The sequence below is a fragment of the Syngnathus scovelli genome, chromosome 13, assembly GCF_024217435.2.
Source record: "Syngnathus scovelli strain Florida chromosome 13, RoL_Ssco_1.2, whole genome shotgun sequence".
Lineage (NCBI taxonomy): Eukaryota > Metazoa > Chordata > Actinopteri > Syngnathiformes > Syngnathidae > Syngnathus > Syngnathus scovelli.
In genome coordinates this window covers 9,693,778-9,717,602 of record NC_090859.1, presented here as the reverse complement: position 1 = coordinate 9,717,602, position 23,825 = coordinate 9,693,778, and the positions used below count along the sequence as shown (strand labels likewise).

General features: G+C 41.8%; 1 protein-coding gene and 1 long non-coding RNA gene across 7 annotated transcripts in view; both read left to right on the top strand.

Annotated features, from left to right (window-relative positions):
- Positions 1–3,964, top strand: part of LOC137840872 (uncharacterized) — a 30,036-nt gene extending 26,072 nt beyond the window's left edge. For 2 of the 4 annotated variants that reach the window (XR_011088006.1, XR_011088003.1), the window contains exons 4-5: positions 414–494; positions 2,973–3,964. This is a non-coding gene — a long non-coding RNA (uncharacterized lncRNA). Of the gene's footprint in view, positions 1–413; positions 1,088–2,972 lie in introns of those variants that run through there. The other 2 variants (XR_011088005.1, XR_011088004.1) reach the window with 2 other exon arrangements.
- A 37-nt stretch (positions 3,965–4,001) lies between these two features.
- On the top strand, positions 4,002–23,506 carry kcnn2 (potassium calcium-activated channel subfamily N member 2). 3 transcript variants are annotated; one of them, XM_049739042.2, is made up of 8 exons: positions 4,002–4,997; positions 5,361–5,453; positions 13,305–13,723; positions 13,931–14,072; positions 14,602–14,712; positions 14,787–14,914; positions 19,686–19,755; positions 21,420–23,506. In XM_049739042.2, exons 1-8 carry the CDS (start codon positions 4,251–4,253, stop codon positions 21,693–21,695), a joined length of 1,986 nt encoding a protein of 661 aa, XP_049594999.2. In that variant the 5' UTR covers positions 4,002–4,250; the 3' UTR covers positions 21,696–23,506. The 3 variants fall into 3 exon arrangements, with proteins under 3 accessions (XP_049594999.2, XP_049595000.2, XP_049595001.2); XM_049739043.2 differs by having other exon boundaries at positions 5,358–5,453; XM_049739044.2 differs by lacking the exon at positions 19,686–19,755 and having other exon boundaries at positions 5,358–5,453; positions 21,420–21,595.
- Positions 23,507–23,825: the final 319 nt, after the last annotated feature.

Here is a 23,825-nt window from a genome sequence, read left to right as displayed (position 1 = left end):
GAAGAATGACTTAAACCCAGAGTATAATTAGGATCATCTTTCAGTCGAAGAATCACTCGAAGAATCTGGTCTTTCTAAATGAAATAGTCCATGTGCTGTCATATGCAGGTAAATTTGAAACAGTTGGCATACTTAATAAAAGCCGTCCACATACAAAATGATGTGCTGTCTTAAATGCTCCCCATACACCCGTAACCGGCGCGGCCGAAGCCATCTCGAAGCTCCACGCTCTGCCGAGCATGCACTTTTAAAGCAGCTAAAAGTGGGCTCTCTTACATTGTCAAGTGACGCCGATCTTTCTGGGCCCTCTCGAAATAAAATGTGACTGCATCAAAATGTATTTACTGCTAAACAGTGCTGATATGTAACGCACGATGCTGTTTTACACTCTCCCTGGTGCAATGTATTTCAAGTCAGTGGCCAAGAAGCACCTCTGGCGTTTGGAGAAAATGACTGCAATCTGTCCTGTCCCCATTGCCCCCTCCAGGTCTGAGGTAATGATTAAACCCATAAAGAGTTTTCATTCTCAGGGATGAGTGACATTGACTCGAAGAAATGGCTAGTAGATAAGTAAAAAGTTGTGGGTCCAGTTTCTAAAAGTGTGGGATTATACCATGGAGCAAATGTCTGGCAATAAGTGGTGCAGATGTTTTTATTTGCCTTGCCCACCAGAGGGCAGTATATTACACACATATGGATATAGTGTCCTCGGTAAAGCGCTAATAGGTATTAGTCATGCTTTGCTGAGGATAAAGAATGCATTTCTTTGAGTATTGTTGCCTTACCAGTTTTCATGTGTTGTTCCACCGTTTGTGTTCTAGTATTTCTTATGACATCAGAATGCCAATGCTATTTGTTAGCCCTTCGATGGCATTTTACATTATTTGTTAGCATTAAGCTTTGTAAATAGGCTAAAGGTTTTTTTTTTTTTATAAACAGAGTTCTTTTTTTTTTAAATTTCAGTATCAGGCACTTCGCTGAGTTTTACATGTTATTTTAAAACCTTGCCTAGATTGTGAGTAAAGGTTCCAGTACATAATAATTGTGAAAACATTTACGGTCGCATAAAAGCCAAGTTCAATTTTGAGGTTTGAGCATCTATCTCTTCAACTGTGCCCCATCTCTGCCAACACATCTTCTTGCAAATTAGAATGTACCAACACATCAGCCGTATATCATTCTGACAGAGGATATAAACCTTTGAATCCAAATCCCGCATGGTCCCATCATGGCCTTGAGCGGGACATTTGAGGCAGATTGACCATAAATCTCCTGCTCAACGTAAATGGCCGTTATGTCAGTTGCAACGTGACTAAAACTTGGTTGGATGTCAGGTATGTGGAGATGAAGTGTGAGAGGATGTTGTTGCTGGGCAAGATACATTTTGTCATTCCTCCCTGGTGTCCTATGTCCATGTGACCAACCGGGCTGGACTGGGGAGCCAGTGGAGGTTTCATCAAAGTCCGGAAAATTCGTTCCATGATCAATTTGATTCAAGTCTGCAGCTTTTTTTTTTCTGTTTCTGCAGGTGTTAAACATAAGAACATTGTCACACACTTTCACTAAGTCCCCAGTGACATTTTCATGGTCTGTCAGCCAAACGTTAAATGTCTCATTAAAAACCAAAAAGCAAGAACAAATTTGACAGGGGTGACCCTCCCGCCGATAAGTCGGTCATCAGAGTTTGTAGACAAACGTCAAAGAAGTATAATGAAGTAATGAACTTTATAATCGCTCTCTCGCTAATATGCGCTCCTTCTCTGTGGCGTCTGGTGTTTAATTGATGCTCTTAATCTTAATAGCAATTCTGATCCTCACATCCAGACTCACATCTGTAGTTTTAATCATCCCATTCCTCCAACGCCTTGGGCTGAAGCTAAAGAAAAGTTCTGTGAATAACAAGTCAAAGTAATTACTTTTCTCTTCATCATGAGGTTTTTTTCTCCTTCTAAGCAACCTACATTTCTTCCACCAATAACAGCGTCAGAATTTGACCTGGTGACTTTAAAGATCTAGTAGAGAATTTGGCACATGCGCTGGCGGAGCTAGAATTTTTTTTCTTTAGGGGGACATTGGGGGGACCAAGTGTATTTTAGGGAGTTTGCAAAAAAATACAAAGCCAAATAATTATTTGGAAAATGCTGTTAAACATTCACTATATGTTCTTTAATGAGGATGAGATGAATGCGGGGAATAATTCCCCAAAAATCGGAAAACAGCCAGAAGTAAATTATCTGGCTTGGCTCCTGGTGGCTCCGCATATTGTTCTTTTCGTGAATTGCTCACAATTAATGCAGAGGTGACCAATTGATCGTGTAGGTTAAACAGAACGACAGAACATGATTTATTAGGCTCGAGTGCCGTTATTTGAATTTTCCCATCAGTGTGTTTCAAAAGACTAATGAACATACGTCTTGAAGTGATGAAGTGCTTGCAAAAGTGCTTTGGAGCGGAGCGCGCAACTCACAGAAAGCCTGTCTCGAGGTCAAACTTAATACCGTCAGGAATAAACTATGCAAGCTGCTAACTTTTTCTTCCTTGTCTCAAAGTAATTTCGCTCTCAGCATGTATGATCAAAACATAGGAGGACTAAAGCAGAGCTGACTCTGGAATTAGTGTTTGTGGGGTGGTGGGATATTCCATCTTTCATAACATTTTACAGCCAATGGAACAATGATAGGCTCCAGCTCTGAAACACAAACCCTTTATTTATAACCCCAAATAAAAGTTAACTTTCCAGTGCCCCTCTGCAATACAGGAATGGCTTCTTGGATCATTAACACTACATAGACTGCTCTAACTAGACATGGTGGCTGGGATCTTATGACAGGAACGTACCGCCACTTAGGAAGTTAATCATAAATATCATGATATATATTTAAAATGTTTTTTTTTTGTCTGAACAGATCTGCCTTATAGCTTAAATATTGAATGTATACTAAATTGACTAATGATAGTCTTGTCTATCACAGGGATTTTTAATAGATGGATGGATCCACACACGCAGAAGAGAAGGTGGGAGGCAGTGTCACGTGACACGCGGATCCAGCCAATCAGGAGTAAGTGCGCAATGCGATGGTGTGCAGAGGGACTGTTTTATGAAAGGGCGCTTCGTGATCAATGAGCGAGTGTGTGAGAAGTTGGTTCACATGCACGCTCAGTAAACGTGGAAGCAACTTTAGTGGGGCAACATAACTAAAGAGCCACAAAATGCAACAGTAAATAGTGTGATCGACGTGAGCGCAACTTCGCTTGATGCAAAGGGCTGCAGTGGTCAAGCGATTCCGGGGGTCGGAGAATATTAATGGCCCCGGGCATACGCCTGCTCACGTGGCCAGCAGCCAATCAAATGAATCAAGTCGCCGCGGTGTAACTCATAAAGAGGCTGGACCGGAGGGAGGCGAGCGCCTTGTGGCCAATAAATGTGCACGCGTGTGGAATTTATGAGTCCTTGATGGGTGATATCGGTGCGAAAAGATAGGATGTATTTAGATGTGTAATATCGATAAAATACAGTAGCTGGTAGTGGAAACAAATTTACCTTTTTTTTTATAACTTTGGAGGGCATAGCAGGAATGGCGTGAATGAATAATGGATAAATATTTGATTGATACATTTCTTAGATGGATGAATTAATATTTCATAGATGAACAGATGGCTAGATAAATACATGGGTTGGTCGATTGCAAGATGGACACAAAAGTGATATAGAAAGATTGATGGTTATATAATAGATATCTTTAGAGCTAGATGGATAAGAAATGCAGGCACTAGTAAAGGAAAACAAAAATGGTTTGGAGTTGCAATGACAAAACAAAAGGTTTTATTGATGTTGTGCTTGACTGATTTATATGTAGATAATATAAACTAAAGTTGCCAAGAACCAAAATCTTAACCCTATTCTACATTGAATCATATGTGTTATTAAAACTATAAAGTGACTTTAAGGATACATCATATTGTTGGGCACACGTTGGGGGTATTTTGGGGGGGGGGGGGGGTCAGAACACAACTACTTAATTTATATATGTGCGACCTGGTACACAAGGCAGAGTCAGTTAACCCGTGGAAGCAAGCGTTTTATGACGTAGTAGCATTTAGTTGTTTTGGTCGAATCTGATATGGTCTACAAGAGCCGACATGGCTGTCCTGGTCCGAGTAGCACACCACCCTTTGCCGGGTGCTCAGTGGTAGGCAGACTGCTGCTTCTTTAAAAAAAAAAAAAAAAAAAAAAAAAAGGGAACTGTGACATGGGAAGCCCGTTGCAGCTGCGGAACCATTTCTATCGAGAGCAGCAGTTGGATCCGAGTCAGTGCCACCGGCACCCCTGCGGACAGCCTCCGCGCTCCACCTGCACCTGCACCGACTGCTGCACCTGCCATGGCCGGGAGAGCTGCGTACTCCGCGGGACGTCGCCGACGCACACCGCGGTAACTTTGAGGACATCTTCGGAGACATCTTCCAGGCGAGGCGTCCGCGACCCGACTCCCTCTAGTCATGCTACTTCCAAAAGGCATCCCCCTCCTCCTCTTCCTCGTCGTCAGCAGCAGCAGCATCCGCAGCATCCCGGGGCCAGCCACGCGAACGCCCCCCACCATGAGACAGCCATGAGCAGCTGCAGATACAACGGCGGCGTCATGCGGCCGCTCACTCACTTGAGCTCGTCCCGCAGGAACGTGCACGAGTTCGATTCCGAGTCGCAGCCCCTGCAGCCCCTCTCGGCCGCGGACGCGTCGGACACCTTGGCAAGCTCCAAGCCGGAGAACCACTCGGCCGCGCTCATGCCGTACGCGTCCGGGGACGGAGGCGGGGGCTGCGGCCACAGTGGGGGGAAATCGGGCAAGAAGAAGAACCAGAACATTGGAGAGAAGCTCGGCCACAGGAGGGCCTTGTTTGAGAAGAGGAAGCGACTCAGCGACTATGCTCTAATCTTTGGGATGTTTGGGATCGTTGTAATGGTCATAGAAACTGAACTCTCCTGGGGAGCCTATGGAAAGGTGGGTATCTTGAAATTTTGCCAACTTTTTTTTTTTTAATCCTAAAAAGTACACAGACAGGCATAGGAGTAATTTAAGCGCGTGTTGTGTCCCTCAAAGTACAGTAAATCCTAATTATCGGGTTCCAAGGTAACTCAGTGTCCAGAGATGGATACTGAGTTGCTAAAATAAAATTCAAAGGTTCACAAGCAGTGTCTTTGAGGTCGGTGAGCCGTTAATGGACTTGTTTTCCCTCGGAGCAAGTACTTTCCTAATCAGCCGTCATTTTGATTTATCCAGCCGTGTAATGTAATAGTGTGATGTTTCTCTCTTTATGCCACAATGTTGTCTTTGGTTTTTAGTGTTGTCGCTCTCTTCCAGGAGTCCCTGTATTCATTAGCTCTAAAATGCCTGATAAGCCTTTCTACAATCATTCTCCTGGGACTGATTATCATCTACCATGCGAGAGAGATCCAGGTAATGAAACACACCTTGCATTTTGGTCTGTTTTTTTTTTTTTTTCTCCACTCTTATACATGTTGATGTGGCTACAGTTGGTTAATATGACATTACGACTGATTGTTTTTACAAGAGGTTATTTTTAGAAATGGAACATGGCGATTGGTAAAGGCTCATGTATTTATAAAAGTCGTGCAGCGCTTAAACATGGACACATTTTAGCACTGGAATGCTAATTGTCATTAATGACTGCATTTCCACATTACAAGCATCTTTTTTCTTTAACGTTCACGCCGTGAACTCATTCTCCACACTAATTATTCAGAGACGGTTTACTTCACTCGGTGCTGCTGTTTTGATTAGCAAGTTCAAATGGGCTCGGCAGTTAGTTAACTTTTCAATGTCTGTATATAAACAGTCGCATCTAGGCACTGAGATAATTACATGTAATGGGGAAAAAGATGAAGGGATGAATAATGATGCATCTGGCAACTTTGTATGATTTAAGAATTTAATGTGTTTAGTGCATAGCGACACAGCCACACCACCACCATCTTGCGAAAGTTCCCCAAAACGCTTGGACAGTTTAATGACCTTGCCCAGGGAAAAAAAACGCCACAACAGTTCAGCCTAAGCCGCAGCACTTGCGTCTTTGTCAAACAGCCACAAAATCAATAGTGACACATTCTGCGCTGAGAATCTATGTAGCTTTCACATGTGCCTCTTTTTAATTAACTTGAAAGGGAAACAACTTGAATGCAGTCACAGTTTCCATCGTCCGTTCCAGACGTGTTTGCTTAACAGTTCAATACTTAATTCAGATTATCATATTTTTGTGCTAGCCTTGTATTTTTTAATTTACAAGTCTCTGGGGAATATCTGTCATTGGAATGGCCCAACAGTAAAATGTCTCATTGTGAGCCTTTCTTTTATGAGGGCTGATAGAAATGCACATTACCATATTTCAATGCATATCTAAAGTGCTTCCATTCAATCCTGTAGCCATTTATGAATTAGAGATTTAAAAGTATCATTGTTTGCATCCTTGCAGCCTTTCTAACTTATATGTGTAAATTATTCTATTCCCAATGAAACTTTTCCATCTTCGTGTCAAGTCGAGATTTATTCGTGATTGACGTGGTGGCGCTATGCATTCTTCATTGCTAGCATACTGATGGCTTGAATTGTTGGCGGTGCCTCAGCGCCCATTTATTGGCTCCACTTCCCATAAACAATTTGAGTGCATGTGCATTCAGACTATTTGATAGTCTTAGATGTTAATAGTGAGCGCTTGGTTTTGCGGTGATACTGAAAGTGTCGTGATAAACAAAGACAGGCACACCTGTGCATTTTTACAATTTCCACAAGAGTCTTCATTTGCCTCAGTTTCAACATGGGGTCGTTCATATGTAGATTCAAACTCCCAGCTTTTCACTTTGCAATTAACATTCATGAATTATTCACTTGTAGGGAAATATGTTAGAAACTGCTCTGTCATGCAATGTTAACTAAAGTAAACATCCCAAATCCCGGATCTCTACTTTAAAGCCACAGCAAGTTTAATGTGGTTGTCCTTTGACCTCCAAAGATTAGGCAAAGTGGTTTTACGTAATCCTGCTCACGTACGAGTTATAAGTAAACAAATGGAAAATTAAAAACAGCCTCGGTGGTGGAATATTTAAGACGCCAATAAAAATACTGAAATACCTCTCAAACCGATACGAGAAATTAAAGTTGCTTTATGAGTGAATGTGAAGATGCTACACATATTTTTCAAAATCATTTCCCACAAAGAAAACAAATAACACGTTGGAAATCATAATGAATATCCATTTTTGCCCATGTCTAGACTTTTATTTCCAAAAATGAAGTGTATTATTATTATGTTTATGAGGTATCATAGTGATGGGAAAAATGAAGCTTCAAGATGGTTCATGAACCAGTTGTTGTGTTTATTGAGTCCTCTAGATGGCACTCTTCTTCGACATTGACTTGCCATTTCTCAAACCCATTTTGTAAACCAACAGCGCCATCTAGAGGCATCAAAAATACATCTGGGGCATGAAGCAAATTTGAAGCTTCATTTCCATAGTATCTAAAAAAAAGAAAAACACACAGAAGGTCGCTTGTAATTAAAAAATGATTGAAAATGATTATTTTGATTCATTATGTGGTCCAATGCATTTAAAAACAAAAACGAACGTTTTCTAGGAGTTTTTCTGGGGAAGGACAACTTTATGACAGGCTCTACATTAGGTGTCATCTGTATTCACAGTCAATAGGTTGCACCAAGCCGCATTTTGTTTTTTGAGTACACTCCAGTGTTGCTGTTTTATGAAGCGGTAATTATAGGCCTGCCGAGATGTTGCAATGAAATCCATTATGCATGCACGTCCCTGTGTATTCACAGATGTCTGTCACATAATAAGTCGGCACTATGAAATGTTCCCTTTACCACTCCCAGCTCCTTAAAACTGATTCACTTGTCAAGCTCGGTAAATATTACGCCCGATCGTTTCTCCGGCTCCCAACAACGTGAAATGTTTTTTTTCTAGCTGAAAAAGGTCACGTCGGACAGGAATAGATGCCTACCTGCTGTCACGGGAATTAGTTTAGGAATGTTTGCCGTGCTCAGGTGGCCTCCAGAGGCCTGTGTATTATCCCCGAAAAATTGAAGCGGGGTGTCCGTGAACTAGATTGGTCTCGTCATCTCCAATGGCTTTCATGTGAGATCCTCACTGCTGATGTTCAGACTATTTTTAGTCCTCCTTGAAGTGTTAGCAGATGATGAAGTTGCCTTGATGCCTCTTGTTGACACATGGCCATACGCCAGAGGAATTTTTAGACTTTTTACTTTCGCTGCGGTTGCTGTGTTGGCAGCCAGCGACTTAGCGTACCGATGGAGATTGTGTCGTCCCCCCACCCCCCGACTTTGATTTGTCATTGTCAGCGGACAGGCGTCATCCTGCTTCGAGATGGTCGGCGGGTTCACCTTCATCCCCAGGAGGGAGGGAAACTAATATGTTCACGGTTTTTCATTTTTTTTAACGCTCACGTCAAAGAGTTTTTTTTTTTTTTTACCCAAGGGCCTTTTTGTTGAGACTAACGTTGAGATGCTTTGTGGTGATGGTTCTGCTGAGTTTCCTAGCTGTGGACTTAAGCTAAATTCTCTTGGGGGCTTGTGTTTCAAATTTGCATAGTATTAAAGTTAGTTTGACAAAACAAAACAGTCAACAAAGGGAATTTTCTTTGTCTTAGGGGTGTTTGTCACTTTTGGATTTGTGATTATTGTTAGTTTTTTTTTAATTCAGTTAGGTTTAGTTTTTAGAGCAAATTTGTTCCTCTTCCTTCTTTTTATATTTTTGGAAATTGTGCTAGTCAGGTGACCCGATTGGCTGCTGACCTCAATGTTTTCTCGGAACATACAAGCTTTTGGAGCAGACATACTTCTTTACCGGGACCCTTAAGATAATTTATTGATGGCAGGCATCCTCGTCTAAAGCGTGCTCTGCATGGCAATGTGAACACGCGGGGCATTTGGGTTTACCTCAGCTGTGCATCAAGGAAGAGAGATTTACTCAAGCGCTTACTTTGCTTGATTAAAAAGACTTTATTTGCATGCATAAAACTTGATTTCAAAATGGAAGAAAAAAAAATCAAGTGGGAACGTACGTACGTACCTGCGACACTTTCAGATTTACACAGCAAAGTGGCCCTCTTAGTGGCTGGCTTTGATATCATAAATAAAGCATTGCATTAATGTCTAATTGGGCCCAACCTCTCAACTTAAGCTTGCTAATGAAATTGAGCGATTTTATTCTCGATGGCAAGATATATGTTTCCCAATCGACATTACACAAATTAAATATTGAGCTGGACTCCATTAGTTATATTGAGCAAGGTGAAGGTGATAACCAGCCTAGCTAGCATAACTGGTGAGCGGGTCACTAAGGCAACTAAAAACGTTCTCACTAAACTAGAATGCAGCCTGTCTTTGTATTTGAATCGTGCGTTGCACGAGATTAGCGTGCGTCTCAAGTGAGTGACCGTGCTCGTTCTGAGCACGTCCACTCCGTCCTTAGCTCAACTGCCGGGTGAAGGTTATCGGATCCAATTGTGTGTTACAAAAGAGCCAAACACGAGTGTCTTGTCTTTGAAGCTAAAAGGATAATAAGGGAGAGAAAAGAGGTTAATCCTTTGGGAACAACAGAAATCATGCACTATTTACTCACTTTCTTTGTCTTCAAATAAATTGGATTCGTTCCGTGCACCATTGGGCACAGCGACGATATTTCTGTAAAATACTGCTTTTCTTAACGTTTGTTTTTCCTTTTTCCAAGTATGATGACGCAAAAAGTAATTTGCTGGCAGATGTTTTTTTTTTTATAATGTGTAGACTGGCCCTTTCAATTAATCAACACTGGAGCATCTAAAAATGGCATATGGTCTTTGCGCAAATGTTCAGTGCAGCTTGAAAACAATCATTTTTCTTTCTCCCTCTCATGTTAATGCTTTTTACATCAACTACACCGTAACAGGCAAGCAAACACAATTTGTTTCTTTTTTTCTTTGGAAGAAAACCTTATTAATTATTCTGTTGACGTGTGCAGTTTCTTCCAGCCTGTCAACAAAAACATAAATAAGAGATTTCTCCGTGTTTCCTACAACAGATTTTTCCGGAGGGTCTCATTAGAATTTAATATTATACAAAGGGTCACACGCTAAATTAAATAGTTACCTGGTTAGTCTTCAACAATAACATTACAGCTTTAAAACTCACACATAAAAGTAAATGGACCTCATTTAAATTCAAAATTCAAATCCCGTACAATTGTTTCGAAAGCTTTGCTTGAATTCTAATCCTCAACAAATTTTGACTCTTTGACTCCACGCTTTGTGTCATAACTGCTGTTCTCGTGCCATCTTTGAATACTCGGTGATGAAGGGCCCTTGAGTATTGTATTTCAGGTCAACCATTACCCTAATTGCTTTCCGCCACCAAGTAGGCTCTCCTTCTGCAACCGGGGTCTAAATGTTTAATTACATTGTTTTGAGGTAACAAGCTCTGTAAACGTTTCACACAGGGATGTGTGTAGTTTAAAATGTAAAATAAAACGCAGCTTGAGCCGCACAGAAAACAATACATTTAGTGAGCGTCAAGTAAGTAAGTAGGAGGCGGGAAGCGGAAGGCCGGCCGACCGCCCGCCCGCCCGCCCGCCGTTTGTGTGTTTGTGTGTCTACATTACACCCGACCGGCCGAGCAGGTTAGGGTTACACACTTCTCTGACAGATGTCTGCTTGTCAAAAGAGCTCGGTGTCACTCTGCTGATATGAACAACGGCCACTGAAAATTTAATTGACGTGTCTTCATGTGTTTAGGGGAAACGGATTGTGGCTTTTAAATAATTATAGATGAGTCGGGCTGCCTTTGTGGGGCCACTCCGGGGAACTTGTAGCTTGCTCTGTTCTGGTTGTATTCATACAAAGCAGCTTTTGACATGTGTTGAGGCAAAGTGGGCGGAGCCAGTTCCATCATGTGGAAGGAAAGCGGCATTACACTTTCTGATTGATTTTTTTTTTGTCCTTGGATTGAAAATGGTGAAAAAAAGAGATTGTAATATCACATTGCGGAGAAAAGACGATTCAGCAATTTAATTTTATGTATCACTACTAAATTTACAATCTAGGTCGCTGATCCCATTAGGCCTCCAGGACTGTTTTCACCTACATAATGAGAAACGTCAAATTAGTCTAAATGGAAAGTTACTGGCAAGGTTCCGATGTGAGCTTTGCAGTATGATGAATATCGGTGTGTCTGCATAGTCGACACTGTTGTTAGGAGCCCTTTTTGGTATATTTTACGTGCGATTGTAACAAGCTGCGTAACTCAAAGCAGTTTAAGTTTGTTTGTTTAGCCCGACTCGGTTCAACTGGGGCCTGGAGTTGTAAATTAACAAAAGGCTATAAAGTCTTTGTCCGCCACTTCAGTTTGGTGACCTGTTTTTGAACTATACTAAATTACAATGTCCCTATCAAATAAATGAAGTAAAATACAAGCACAGTGGCGGCTGAGTAAAAGAAGATTTGTCATTTGTTCAGATTATAATGCAGCAAATAATAAATACATAAAAAGATTAATTATCCTGGAGGCAGAAATTAAACTAGTGAAATATCTGCTGCTGTACATAAAGCCAGAGGAGGACACCTCCGATGGGAATAAGCGGGGAAATCTATTTGACAAATGTTGTGGAAGGTTTGATGGGCTTTTGGGAGACTTCTGGAAAATGTGTAAACGAGATAAGAGAGCACCGTGATCCGACTGCTGCCATGAGTTCGAGGTGACAACACTCTGTCTTCATAGAAAGCTGTAAATTCCACTAAAAATGATGAAGAGTAGAGAGGAGGGGTCTCCGCGTGTGTGTGTTTCGGGGAACTGATGAAGGGTGTTAAATTACAGCCACATTCAAGTCCCCCCCGAGAGATGACATCACTGGTGGTCATTGGCACGGTCCACTCAGAGGCAGCAGCAGATGTTTGCATCGGTGCCACTCGAAAACGCTGACTGCTAATGTTGCACCTTTCTCGCCTCTTGTTTTATTCAGAGTCCAAGTGATGAGAAAAAAAAAATCACAGAAGTGGAAGAAAGAGAAAATCGCCTGTGGTGCATTGATTGCATTTGAATGCAAACACCACTGCCCCCGAGTGCTTTAGATCCCTTCACATTATTGTAAAGAAAAAAATTGCTGGGATATTTGTCACGACGGGGTGTGAAAAAGCAATTGTGGCTGTACGACAAGTCTTTTATCCGTTCCTGATTGCGGGATGCCGTGTCACTGAGTGAAAGTGCACGCTGTTGCAGCATTATCCCACTTGGCTGCGTTGTGCATAAAAGACCTAAGCAGATAAATGGTGGAAAGGTGCTGGTGGTGCACTTTGAGTGCAAACGCCACTGCCCAAAGTGCTTTCAATCTTTTCACATGAATATAAAAAATGAGCTAACGTGGTTTGAATTTACAATTTGTGCTGGGAAATTACATGGCATTAACTTGGTCACGATATTTGAGCAAGTCATAGACAGATTGTAATTATTTTGTTGGCCTTTGTGGAGGAATTCTTAAGCAATGTCTGCCAACTAGTGGTGAACACTGTTATTACAACTACGCTACACTGAATTTTATTTTCAAAAATGAATTGAGTGGCCCCCGTCCCTGCTCTAAATTGTCAATTTTTGAGAATGTGAGCCCGAATTGTTGTCCATTCACCCAAATTCAGCTAGCTAAACTAAACAAAATAAAGGAGCGATATTCTTGTAATGATTTAAAGCATATTTGTAAGTAGTGAATCTATTCAAAAGCTGATTTTTTTTTTATTCATCTTAGATTTCTTTTACGGCTGCCTTTGCTTAGCATTGGCTTGCATTTTTATTGGCTTGCAGATTGTCAGAGTGAAAGGCTGTAAGCTGTTTTATTGATCATCAAGCAGACACGCGATTTCTTGGCGATGGGCTTTTTGATTCCCATTTGTTATGTAATACATTAGTGTTCTTTTTCATTAATTTATACGCACGTGTCGATATTAAATCAATATGTAATTTATTCGTGTGAGTTAGACTATCTGATGAGGAAATTTCTAATTTGGCTTTGGACCTGAAAGAGAGTTTGTATTGGATGTTGGGCAGGGGGTGTTCAATCAATTGTCTCCTGCTCAATGTCTTGGGCCAAATCAGAAATAAGAGACTTGGAGTAATGTGAGGTGAGAAATGTACTTAAATGACCCGAGGCCATTAGTGACATATTGTTTAGAGGTTTTAATGATTTCCTGTTGCCTGCTGCGTGGCAATGATGAAAACGTTGGCTGCTGTGCTCGCAGTTATTTATGGTGGACAACGCGGCCGACGACTGGAGGATAGCCATGACCTACGAGCGCATCTTTTTCATCTGCCTGGAAATCCTGGTGTGCACCATCCACCCCATCCCGGGAAACTACACCTTCACCTGGAACGCCCGTCTGGCCTACACCTACACGCCATCCCAGACGGACGCCGACGTGGACATCATCCTGTCCATCCCCATGTTCCTGCGACTGTATCTCATCGCCCGCGTCATGTTGCTGCACAGCAAGCTCTTCACAGACGCATCATCTCGGAGCATCGGGGCGCTCAACAAGATTAACTTCAACACTCGCTTCGTTATGAAGACCCTCATGACCATCTGTCCCGGGACGGTGCTGCTGGTCTTCACCATCTCACTGTGGATCATTGCGGCGTGGACCGTGAGAGCTTGCGAGAGGTGCCTGGATTTTCCTTTTCCTTTTATGCTCACGCTATGCTGCACCCCTCAGCATCAAACATAGATAAGGCACAAAAATAGATCAGCTCCACGCATCCCAGATCTCAATTAGCATACAGCAACCACTGGCGGCGCTAGAGGGGGGGCTTCTGGGGCACCCCCACCCCAATAATTATTTTCTGATTTTACCGAGATATTTTTTTGCAGGTACCACGACAACCAGGACATCAACAGTAACTTTCTCGGGGCCATGTGGTTGATCTCCATCACCTTTCTTACAATCGGATATGGAGACATGGTTCCAAATACGTACTGTGGGAAAGGAGTCTGCCTCCTGACTGGCATTATGGTGAGCAATTTATGCAGAGGATGGCGACAGAAAATATGGATTTACTTATCGCACTACTAAAAAATTTTGGCAAATATTGCCCACTCATCCAGAACAACATTTGTGATGTCACAGCAAGGGACTGGCTCCCAATCTCTGTTCTCGTTCATTCCAAAGGTGTTGGGTGATTTAAGCTCTTCCACACTGAGCTCATCCGAGCATGCTTTTATAGATTTTGCTTTGGGCATTGGGGAACAGAAAAGTGCTTTCCCTTAACTTCTCAGACAAATTTAGAAGCCGACATTGCTCTGAATGAACAATTAGTCCATTTAATGGATTTGATCATATACTATATGTTGTATTTAGAGTTGTTGGGTTTATGGTATTTTATGAAGAAAATATTCTCCCCCTACAACTTTACTGCAATGCTAATATTAATCCATTAAAAAGTATATATATTATATATAAAAAATATATAATATAATAAAATGAATATATTATTAAAATTTCTCTTTGTAATAAAAATAATTGGGTTTTGCCTATTTCCCAGGGTGCAGGCTGCACCGCCTTGGTGGTGGCTGTGGTAGCAAAGAAGCTGGAGTTAACCAAAGCTGAAAAGCACGTTCACAATTTTATGATGGACACCCAGCTCACTAAAAGAGTGAGTCACCTTCGTCGGCATGCTCGCTCGCGTCGGATTACGCTTCAACTTGTGTTTTTCTCGGTCCCCTTCAGGTGAAAAATACAGCTGCGAATGTTCTCAGGGAGACGTGGCTCATCTACAAAAACACCAAACTGGTGAGGAAGATGGACCATGCCAGAGTCAGGAAGCACCAGAGGAAATTTCTCCAAGCCATTCATCAGTAGGTGCCATGTTTTGCAAACGCTACCTCTCATTCAGCCGAAACCTGAATCCTGAATTGTTTGACACCTGTAGCAAATTAAACAAGCCCTCACGTGGATTTAATTTTTTTTCCGTTCCTTGACTCAATTCCATTTCACAGCTCAGCAGTAGATCTGACTTTGTGCGGTCTACACGTTAGAATATGCAAAGGCCATAAATGTATGTAAATCAGTCTCGCCGCCACTCAAGACTAAGAGGCTCTTGTAATACATTTATAGTAAGACCAGGATTGGAGCAGTCAGCGTAAAAGCTATTTAAAAAGCTTCTTCTTGGATTAAGATATGTAAAAACATCCCTGGTGTGTGAACGTGTGTGTCGCTGAGGAGACCAAACCGAATCATTTTGCAGTGAATTATCGATTCATGCCCACTCCCGTTGAGTCCGACTCCCAGGCTGACCTGAGCCTTTTTGTTTTTATGCTTTTCCTAACGGGCTCATTCACACTCTTACCTGGCAGCGCGAGCCCTCCGAGGACAGCCAAAGTGCGCTGTGACTCCACTAAAGTATCGATCGTAGCCTCACCTTGCTCGTGTTTTTTCTCCGTTGACACAGAGGCTTCTTTCAGCGGCAATCAGCTCAGTGCTTTGTTCAACTAAAGGTGACTGACTGTGCTCTTATTTAGTTTTAGAACGGCACTATGTGCTGCTGTTTGTACGTTTTGGTTGCTCCCTGTAGTTTGATGTCTGTAAATGGGCCTTTGTGTGTGACTTTCATTTGACGCATTCGTTTGTCTTCTGTAGGCTGGTTCCCACACAATATGTCTGCTGCTGCTGCTGCAATCCGCATCCACATTTGGCGTCATTTATTAAAGCTTTTCGCGGTCACGGATGATGTGACGACGACACATAAACCTCGTGCTCTCCTCATTAAGAACTTCCCTCGGCGCTTAAGATAAATCTGTAAAAGGAAGCAGATTGGGTAGGAAAGAGGCACGTCCAGCTCTGTGCGGGAATGTCGTGCTCAGCATCCTGTAGAGATTGTAACACGCACAAGATGTTGTGCAGTGTGTGTGTGTGTGTGTGTTATCAGAGCGCCTCGAGTATTGGCTGAACTGTGTGTGATGCTTGTATCAAGATGAATGTAGGACAGCAAATGGCCATCAGCAAGCAGATCAAAGTAGACACTGCTGCCCTCCCTGTATAGTGCATTCAATTGTAGTTTTATTAAATTGTATTAACGGGAAGGATACATTAGATTTGTAGTCAGTCATCCGCTTTGGTCACTGGTTTTTTTTAGGCTCATGTTATCATTGATCAAAAATGCTATCACCTTCTTAATGACAGCGCTGCTTTGACTGGCTATAGGAATTTGCTATGTTCATATCCACAGTGGTGCAAACCTCCCTTTTAAAAAAAGCAGAAAATGAATATGTTATAAAAAAAAAAAATTAAAAGGCAGGTCAGGACTGAGACCATGTTAAGGCTAGTCGAGAATAAAATGTGGTGACGGAATACTAAGAGATTATTAACACAATCTGGACCAAATATGTCAAACTCATCAGACTTATGGATTCCCTTGTGGGGCCATTAATGACTTGATAGAAATAAATGTGTGTGGACATTATCACATACACACAACCGAATTTTCCAATTTATTTTGAAATTGGGATTATAACAAAAAAATTTGCAATATCATTGTTATTAAAAGTAAAGTAAATTTTGAGTTTGGGTATTTTAACAAGAAACATTGAGTTGACACTCGTGATTTTAATTCTGTGGGCCACATAAAATGATGTGGCGGGCCGAATCTCGCCCCCAGGCCTTGAGTTTGACACCTAGACCCTCATAAAATAGTAACTCATTAAAGTAGCAGTGGAACAAAGCTGAAAGGGATTTGGAATCCTGGTAGAATGCAACTGTGTGGCGAGCGGTGCGGCAATGCGAAACATCAAATCACGTCGCTGTGAGACGTCCTCCCTTGGTGCAGTAAAAAGATCCATGCCAGGTGCAAACAGCTGTAAGGCCGTTAACGCTTTGAGGCAGCGTCTGTCTGTTTGGCCAAGCGTAAGTGTCCTGACGTCAGCAGCAAGGTTGTTTTCCTTTGCTTCCTCCTATGTGTGTGTGTGTGTGATGGCTCGCTGTAAGATTGGACGCAGTGAAGAGAGCAAGCGCAGCAGCAAACAAGTGAGACTGCAGAGAGATAAGAGCGTAGTTGCTGAAGCAATAAGTCAAAACGGTGGAGATGAGGTTTGCGCAGCAGCCAGACTCAAGAGAAAGCGATTATTTTGCCATCTGAATATATGTCTTTATGATGTTGCAATAATTCATTTGTCTACTTCATGTTTCCTTTTTTTTGTTCTTTTTCCTCTTTGTTGTCCACACTCAATGCAATAGAGCTCGAAAGTAAGTCTTCGCCTCACATTTAGACCCGGTCCTGTCGTGTGCATGCTAACGAGAGCTTGTCCTCCAACTCGATAGTGTGACTAAAAATCACACGCCCTCATTTGATAAGTGAAATTCATGCCACATTTCTCTTTTTTTTTTTTTTTTTTTTGAGAGAGAGGGGATAGCACATTTTGTCAAACGTCTTTTTCACAGTGAATTTCAATTATCAGCGATGGAGGGTGTTTTTTTTCCTTTTGTGCATGGGTGTGATGACAATTTGATTTTTAATCAGAAAGCCACTGATTAAACTCCAATCAACTATGCTTTCATGTACCAAATGATGACGACTCGAGCTTTACAGCCAGCTACTGCAACATCATTTATCTCCCTTGTGTTTTGTTGAACAGCTTTTGTCAGCCTCATCAGGGCTCGGGGGTCATCTTTCGGTGTGTGGAATCATTGTTTGGCCTGCTCCTACATTTCCTCTATTTCTCCCTTGGGTGACTCAATCACAAAGATGATGGCGGCAGCTGTCATGCGTTTCCCTCTCTTGAATTTTAAGTTGGACACCTTTAGGCGCATTAAGAATTTAGTTGGAAGCATATGTTCAAATTTGGACGAAGTATCCAGCAATCTAAGACTTGGTGTTGGATTTTTTTTTAAAAAGGCGGTTTGCGCTTTTGTGGGTGTGGACACAGCTGTTTTGATTCCCCACCAATCAAAGCAGCTCCTCTCATCCCCCTTTAAATGTTTCAATTCCCCATTTTCCATTGTATCAATTCCATTCGAGGCTCTGTCCCCTCCCCATTACCAAGGTTAACGCGGGAGTCAAGGCGAGAGCCTTTTAGCCGCAAGATATGCGAGGAGGTACGTGACCCCAAGGGAAGGTCAAACCATAGCCAGCCGCCCGTCATTTGCAAGAAGCCGTAAAACTGTCTGCAAAGATAAAAGTGCGACTCGGTGGCGTAAATGTCCACGCGAAATAATAACGAGAGCTACGATAAAAGCTGAAATAAATAAATAACACAACACTAACGAGGAGTGACACACGCCGAGAGGGTTTGTGTTGCCATGCTGTCGTCATGAATAACAAGCAGAGGCCGTTCCTATGCACAAGCACCCATGACGGGTGATTGACCGAGGAGGGGGGGGACGCATTAGGAATAAAATGTGGGGCGAGACGGACTCCATGCACTGACCTCTACATCGTTTTCACTGCCATCGGTCATCAATTGCAGTCGGGTTGGTGTGACACTGAATACATATCAACGTTACATATTCTCCGCTACACATTTGATTAATCAAACGAATAGGAAAGTCATATTTTTGGGAGCCCTTTGGTTTTGGTGTCCGGGCATTTGGTCCGTTAGTGGCTCCTTTGGCACCCTCTACTGGTCATGTGTGCTTGTCTCCAGGACAAAGATGCTCTTTCCAGATTGAACATCAGCATATTTAGTTCCCTTGTGGTTGTTCTGACATTTACATAACCAGATGATTCCATTAAATTTATCTTGTGGTTTATTTATGGAGCAGTTTTATTTTGTCTAAAAACACACATGGTCAAATCTCTACAGCTGCTTTTTAAAGGTCACTGTGAGGACAAAAATGAATTAAACAGGTCTGGTGAATTATACAGTGTTTGGTAGTTATAGTTTAGACATGAGAAATACGTGCTTGGGGGATTAATTGGGTGCATTAAATCATGAGTTACTCCTAACATTTAAATCATTTCTTTTAGGGAATACAAATTAAATTACATATCAGATGTCGTTAGGTTCTTGGAATTATTATATTTTAGTTATATAATAATGATGTATTTTGTAAAACTACATACAAAATGTTTATTTGAATTTTTCTTAGGAGGGCAAATTAATTAAATTTCAGATGCATAATGGGTTTGAGGTTATTAAAAAGTGGGACGATGTGTAAATATGTAATCACTCGCACTTATCTCCATTGTTCCATGGACTCTTTGGACGGAATACAAATTAAATAAATGTCATATGAATGTCAAATCAAAAACTCAATAGATAGCTGCTGTCGAAATATTTTATTTTCCCCCACCCCCTAAAAAAGTGACAACTAAGAAACCATTTTGAGTCCACTTGATAGCCGTGGTCTTGTTTGCATTGATGAAGTTTAAAGCCATATAGTCACGTGTCCCCTTCTTTTAGGCTCCTTCCCACTTGCATGCAGCTCCAAGCAACCAGAGTGACCCCTTGCATTCTCTCTTTCTCCACACACACATCCCTTGCATTCTTTCTTTCTCTTTCTCCACACACACATCCTCGTGCATGTTCCCGGGACCGTGTTGCGTGCGTATGCCCTTTGTGTGCATCGCGTTAACCCCGCCCAACTATTGATGGCAGCGTTCATTTACTGGCGTCTGGATGGTCTTGTGTTCAGATTGAGAAGTGTTAAAATGGAGCAACGCAAGCTGAATGACCAAGCAAACTCTCTAGTGGACCTTGCCAAGGTAAGCTATATGGACAATAACGGTTCTCTGCTGCATTGCACGCGAGGAAAAACTGACACGCTTCTCTCCCCTAATGTGTGTGCGTGTTGTTGTTCTCACGCATGCTGCTTCGTTCCTCAAGCAAAAGTCTACAGGTGTCAAATGAACAGACAGGCCTTTCACATGTGTGCCGATACTCACATCCGGTCTATTCTTCCACATTGTGTTGTGACAATGCAGTGTGTGTGTGTGTATGTGTGTGTGTGTGTGTGTGTGTATTCGATAAGGATAGAAAAAAAAAGTTTATCTCCAGATGCGCTAAACAGAACCTTTAAGGCAAAGACCGGGCAGCGGGCCAACCTGACACAGCAGAACCAGTAACCTGGGAAAAAGACTTTCACAAGTGTACACACACAGACACACAACACACACACACACAATCATGCAGATATAGCGAACGAGGGTTTGACATTCAAAAGAACACAGCAGTCAAACTGGACAAAACCTGCACGTCATGAAATGTAATATTTATCAATGTATCACGCAATAAAAATAGCTGCAATATGGTTCTGTCGCCACAAGGGGGCAGTGTAGATTCAAGCTACCCTTTGTGGAGCTGCAGTACCTGTCCCAGCAGCCTTTGATTGAAGACAAGCGGACGGTCACCTCATTTTGAAATAAAAATGTATTTTCTTCCTTCTCATTAAAACCTCCTCAGTTATCTTTTTTTTTCCTCGTGGAATTTGTTTGTTCCCCTCTCAATTCTTTGTTTCCAGCTCTTCACTAACCTTCTTTGTCCTTCTCCAGAGAGGTGCTTTCTCTTCCTGTCAGCAAGATATGTGTTCTTTGTTTTGTTTTTTAATCCCTAATTCTTTTGGGGGTCACTGTTGACAGGTTTAGCATCTTTTTTGCTCCATATTGCATCCAGCAGCAATTCCACAATAGCTTTTACTACTCTGCAAGTGGATGTCAACCTTTTATTTAAAAGCACAGCTATATAATGTAAATCAATTCATTGCAAAACACTCTCAGTGTCCTCTTCAACAGTCCAATTTCAAAGTGACAGTGTTTTCAAAAGGTGCTTTATTTTTGGTCAGCCTCCCCCAAGCTCCAGAGCTGTTTTTCTTTCTGTCAAGATGTGAGAACAGATGCACCGGAAAGTACAACGAAAGTCAGCGGCACCTTTTTAGTCAATTTGAGGTCACAAGAGCTAATGCGCTTAAACACGAGTACGTAGCTGCTCATATAACACGAGGCCTCGTGGCCCGTGTCTCCTCCAGCAAATATGCTGCTGCTGTCTGCTTCAGCTGTAAAGATAAGTAATGTGCGTGTGTTATTGAATGTGTCCCCAACCATACTGGATGTGCCCTTCTGATTATAACCTTTACTCCTCTTTGGATACGCTCTACCAGTTCTTCCTCTTTCGGGAGTGATGCTTTTTACTTAGCCTTGCTGACCAGACATAAGGGTTTAGTAGCAACAAGGTTATTTTTAATAGTTGGCAATAATAACATCTACTGTTGAACCGCTGACTCGCCTGACTTTTGTTACTATGACAACCAGGGATGGAGCCTGAATCTTGCAAGTCGTTCCCACTGCTTGCGGCAGCAGTTCATACACAGCGTAATTAGAATGCGGAGAGCAGCGTGCAAAGCTAATGCTTCCTTTTCTCTGCTTTGTCCCAGACTCAGAACATCATGTATGACATGGTGTCGGATTTGAACGAGCGGGGAGAGGACATGGAGAAGAGGATCGCCTTGCTGGAGACCAAGCTTGAGACTCTACTGAGCAACTTGCAGGCTCTGCCCGCGCTCATCAGCCAGGTGATCAGCCAGCAGCACAGGGACTTCCTGGAGGTGCAACTGCAGCCTTACGACAAACACAGCCCCGAACGCTCGCAGTCGGCGTCGCGGCGGCGGTCGTCGTCCACGGCGCCGCCCACCTCCTCTGAGAGCAGCTAGGGTCCGAAGGGAAGGCCTCCATTGAAGACTTTTGCCATCATATGGCTAAGTTGCATTTATCTTAAAGCCTTATGGCTTCAATAAGTATTATCCCAATTCTGATGACAGAATCCAATGATAGTGGATACGTGCGGTTTATTTTTTGCTTTCTATTACCTCATGACGCTTCCCTCAGTAAAGGCCTGTCGTCGGCTGGGAAAATACTGCACTAAAATAGTGCTTCCCGTTGGGGGAATGGTTTGAGCTGGATGGGACCGGAGTAACAGTAGAAAGCAAATACAAGTGTAATCGTTTAGGTTAGAAACAGCATCAACATTTGTGGCAAGATTCATTCGTAGCGGGGGTTCACTGCCCTGAGAAATGTAACGAGAGATTTTCAACACACAGACAAAACGTAAACATATTACAATTTTAATAGAAATGAACCCAATTTATTGGTTTATGATCTCCAAATGATAACTCCACATCACAAAATTGAAACTACTTCTGACACTTTGTACCTCAGCCGTAATAATAAACCGTATTTCATATCCTTCCTTCGTAACAAATTTCTTTGTTTGAAATTATTTGATTCCCACTGATAGTTTTGTGCAATTAACTTGCACACTAGTGATATCTGTATTTGAATATTAGCATGCTCCAACATATGTTATTAATTATCACCAAAAGACCAAATAAAAGGTAGTTGGTTGCTATTATAGAGCTATGCTAGACGTATGCTAAAAGTACTAAAAAAAAAAGTACCTGAAAATGATTTTTGGGAAGAAGGGCAAAATAGTGCAAATTAATTTGGGTTATCACATAGTGATTTTTAAAGTTGCGTGTACGCAGACTGACAATCGGGGCAGATTGGAGCAGTTATTAAATCATGCAAAGATCCAATTCTTAGATGTCTGTTTTGTGCTAACAGCCATATTTCCCGAGCTGCTCGAAAATGTTATGTTTTTATGGGGAATGTGCGCCCCCTTGTGGGGTTGCCCTTAATAGCAGAACTCCAGAATGGGAAGCAGAAACTAGAAAGACCAGAAATAATGTAACAATCTACTCCATAAAACCATCGACCAGAATAATCTTTTACAGACAACCAATACTTGGATCTTTGCAGACTTGAATCCGATTATCGGTATGCATGTACAGCACATGAGTAAAAATTCTCCAGCCAAAGTGAATGCATCAAAGTCTGTTACTGCACTTTTATTAATTGATGCACTTCATCAATGACTGATGTTTGGTGATGTCTTCCAACTGAAGTAGATTTTGAGTTGGCAAGGGTGGTTGAATGAAGGCTTGTATGTTAGAACAAGCTCAACGTACATATCTATACAGTACAGATGTCACAAACTCAGTAATAATGAATCTTGTCTTGTCTTGCTGTGTTTCACTTCCTCCTCCTTCCTTCCTTCCTACCTTCCTTCCCGTGCTCCTCATGCTCAGCTGGACAACAGCGACTGATGTTGAACAACTCGCTGAATACCGTATCTACCTTATAGAAAAGTACTATTTTTGTATATTTTGATGAGGACAAGCACACCTCCTACTGTGTAATAATGAACAGCAACGAGGATCTGGGCACAAACAGATTCAACATACCGAGCATGTGGCGTTAGACTCATCAGAATGGAGTACTATACATATATATTGAGTATGAAATAAAATATTTGAGGTTCTTTACAGAATGTAAAATAATTACGGACTTGTTTTTTTTTTTGGTTTTCAATTATATCATTATTCAAATTGCATTTATTTTTACAGGAAATGATTCCGCTGAGTTGTATTCAAGAGCAGAAATGATAAATGTGGCTGGCAACTGATTTGTCATGTGTCTGCTTTCAATTCATATAACAATCATTCTCTCTCAAAACACAAATTTCTCAAATAATGGAAATAACAGAAGCAGGGACTTCATTATTTACTTGGTGGAAAATGTATCATCACATCTGATATCGCCATGAAAGCTGTGGATAGATCATGTTATGTTAATATATTTATTACGATACAAATTTTAATGTATAATCCATCAATGTTTGTATGCAATGATATGGTATAGGTCAGGTATGGTTAAGTGGTACACCTGGCTGTATTTTTTATGATCATCCTGCCAGTCAACACTCGGGGCAAAGAAACATCGCT